The 2,811-nt window shown below is 38.7% G+C and overlaps 1 protein-coding gene across 1 annotated transcript; it reads right to left on the reverse strand.

Annotated features, from left to right (window-relative positions):
* Positions 1–804: 804 nt before the first annotated feature.
* Positions 805–2,554, reverse strand: LOC122093223 (deoxyuridine 5'-triphosphate nucleotidohydrolase). Its single transcript, XM_042663504.1, has 3 exons — positions 1,493–2,554; positions 1,321–1,412; positions 805–1,218 (listed from the first exon to the last, which is right to left on the reverse strand). Exons 1-3 carry the CDS (start codon positions 1,777–1,779, stop codon positions 974–976), a joined length of 624 nt encoding a protein of 207 aa, XP_042519438.1. The 5' UTR covers positions 1,780–2,554; the 3' UTR covers positions 805–973.
* Positions 2,555–2,811: the final 257 nt, after the last annotated feature.

The raw sequence follows: 2,811 nt of genomic DNA on the forward strand, positions 1-2,811 counted from the left end.
TTTTATATCCTCTCTTCTTTTAACAACATCTTGAGTAGCAAGTTATAATTAATTCCATGATTTTGAATTACTACTCTTCTTCGGGCCCGTTTGACAACGTTTCAAGAAACACTTTTCTACCGTTTCTGAACAACAAAAACAAAACAAAAAACATTTGATAAAACTATTTCGTTTTACTTGTTTTCAGAAATAAAAATTAAAATTTCTACCTATTTATGATTCAAGAACTTATTTCCTTATTTCTAGAAACAACTCATGACCATTCTTTTCACTGATTACTATCGACTTCCATAAACATGACTATCAAACACCTTCAATTCTATTTCTATTTCTAGAAACAGAAATTTATATTTCTACCTTTTCTTGAAATAAAAACAACAAAAATGTTATCAAACGGCCCTTGATTTCCCTGAGAATTTAAAAAAATCTTTTATTTCCCCGTTGCCTCAAAGAGTTTTTCCCTTTATATATCAACGACCAGTCAAGCACGTCCAGTGATGAAGTATTTCTAATGCAAAAAAGGAGGAACCACGCCAAGCCGAAGCTATAGCCCAGTGGCACCGTCATAAGCCGGCTATAAATTCCTGATGATATACTGTAAATAATTCACGAACTACCTCCTATTTGTTGTGCCTCGTTCAAGGGATTAGGGGATTTGTATATTCCAATCAAAATTACCTAATCGTCAAACATTGTAACAGTAAATGTGGCATGGAAGTGATCTCTGACGCATATGATCAGACAACGAAATAGAGAGATTTTTGGCGGATTATAATGAAGGGGAAAAAAAAAATGTGTGGGGGATTAAAAGTAAGAATTCCTAGATTTGGATATCAATCCCATTTGCAAAAAAATACTCTGAAACACATTTGATTTTGCCATTCTACTCAACAGCAGATCTTTACTTCAGAAATCTGCTATCTTCCCTATTTATAAAAAGCAAAGGAAAGGGTAGACCGGTAGAGGAAGGATGTCAAACGCCAGTAGACCCAAATCCCCCATCGCCTCTCACTGTTGAGTCCAGATCTTCAACCTCCAACACTGCGGGCGTCATTATCTTCTCAATGATCAACTGGGCAATCCGATCACCGGGTTTTACTTCAAAATCGACATCAGAGTGGTTGAACAAGATAACCCCAACAGGACCTCTATAGTCCGCATCAATGACTCCAGCTCCCACATCAATCGAATGCTTCCACGTCAAGCCCGATCGTGGCGCTACACAACGATAAAGATTGATTTCAGTAAATCAAAACAAATTCATAGAAACATATTTCACAGATCTAAAGACTTTAAAGCCAAAAAAAAAAAAAGCGTTACCAATTCTTGCGTAGGTCCCTTCTGGTATTGCAATGCTCAAATCCGTGGGAACAAGGGCTTTTCCTCTAACCGGGACTTTGGTTTCCATCGCACTGAACAAACGCACAAAAAAAACCAATGAAAAGTAGGCCAAAATGAAACAGAGAACACAGAATATTAGCAGCATTGTTACCTGGAGAGGTCGTAGCCTGCCGATAGTGTTGAAGCTCTCTTAGGCAAAACGGCATTTTCTGAGAGCTTTTTCACTTTCAGAAGTGAAACATCCTTGAACTCCGAAACGCCATTTTGAGTGATTTTCTGGATCTTTAGTGCAGGTTCTTTTGCTTCTGGGCAGTGGTTGTTGCTCTCCATGTCCTGCTGAACCATTCTCAGAAACGGAGGTTTCGCGACAGTGATCTTTGAAACCTTTCTAAAGTGGTATTTGAATTGGGAGATCTCGGAAGAAGAAGGATCCCGCATATATAATGGAAAACCCGCATATGATGAGTTCCAAATATTGGCTCCAAATTTTCAATTTCCCGCCACAGTGAGAGGCAATTTTTCCTTCCCCAGTTCCCCCAACCTTTCCCGCCTTAGATTCCAAAGTCCAAAGTCCAAAGTCGTTCTCCGGATTTCTTGGTGTATAACCCGGTTTAACTCTGACAAAACGGTTTGGTTTTTATTCGGTTCAAAATGAACAATGCCAAAATCCAGATTGAATCGATCCTGCGCGGAAACTAGGGTTTTTTCAGGCGATTTCCTTTGACTCAAGGCGGATTCCAATCCGATTCGGATTCGGTTTCCTGGTTTTGAACTGATGAGATGCAGTTGAAGAATCAAAATTTTCAATTCTCCTCTAGGTTCCAGAAAAGTGTAGTAATTTCCAAACACCGGTCAATTAATCTGTTTCCCCTCCGAACTCACATCCAAATTTAAAAAAAAAAAATCCACCAACAGAAAATGAAATGATCCAAAAAACATAAAAGAGAAGATAAATTTTCGTTGTTGGATAACTCAGATCCTATTGGATCAGATATAGAGCTCTCGACCAGTCAATCTTCTTCTTCTGCAAAGGGGCTTAGACGAAAACTCTGGTTTTGTCTTTTCGGATGAGAGAAGCAAGGGAGAGGGTTTTAAATAGCAGAGAAAAGAGAAGCAAGAAAAGATGTTGGAAACCTAAAAGCTAAATATGAAGAGAGATCTACCTGTGACAGCAATTAGTTCTTGATTTTAAGCGGAGAGGCACAACCGGAGAGACCAAGAGGATTCTGTTCTCAAAGGTCGAAAATGAGTTGGGGTTGTAATGGTTTTACTGTTTTGGATTGGCCCAACCAAGATTTAAGGTTTGGTTTAAATGCGGTTTAATTGGTTTATTATAATTCCAATTAGAACTGTTATCAGAGATTGTTCGTTAAAACCACAACCGAACCATTTAGGGCCCGTTTGATAACGGTTCTGCCGTTCTCAAGAAACGGCAGAAATAGAAATTCTCGTTTCTGGGTACAGAAACGG

The sequence above is a fragment of the Macadamia integrifolia genome, chromosome 11 (assembly GCF_013358625.1).
Source record: "Macadamia integrifolia cultivar HAES 741 chromosome 11, SCU_Mint_v3, whole genome shotgun sequence".
Lineage (NCBI taxonomy): Eukaryota > Viridiplantae > Streptophyta > Magnoliopsida > Proteales > Proteaceae > Macadamia > Macadamia integrifolia.

What these genes read in the sequence shown, in the direction of transcription:
- LOC122093223 (XM_042663504.1), bottom strand. Translation starts at nt 1,779, where the DNA reads ATGCGGGATCCTTCTTCTTCCGAGATCTCCCAATTCAAATACCACTTT. An exon ending in GCAGGCTACGACCTCTCCAG is followed by an intron (nt 1,413 to 1,492) that starts GTAACAATGCTG and finishes GCGTTTGTTCAG; the next exon opens with TGCGATGGAAACCAAAGTCC. An exon ending in AGGGACCTACGCAAGAATTG is followed by an intron (nt 1,219 to 1,320) that starts GTAACGCTTTTT and finishes ATCGTTGTGTAG; the next exon opens with CGCCACGATCGGGCTTGACG.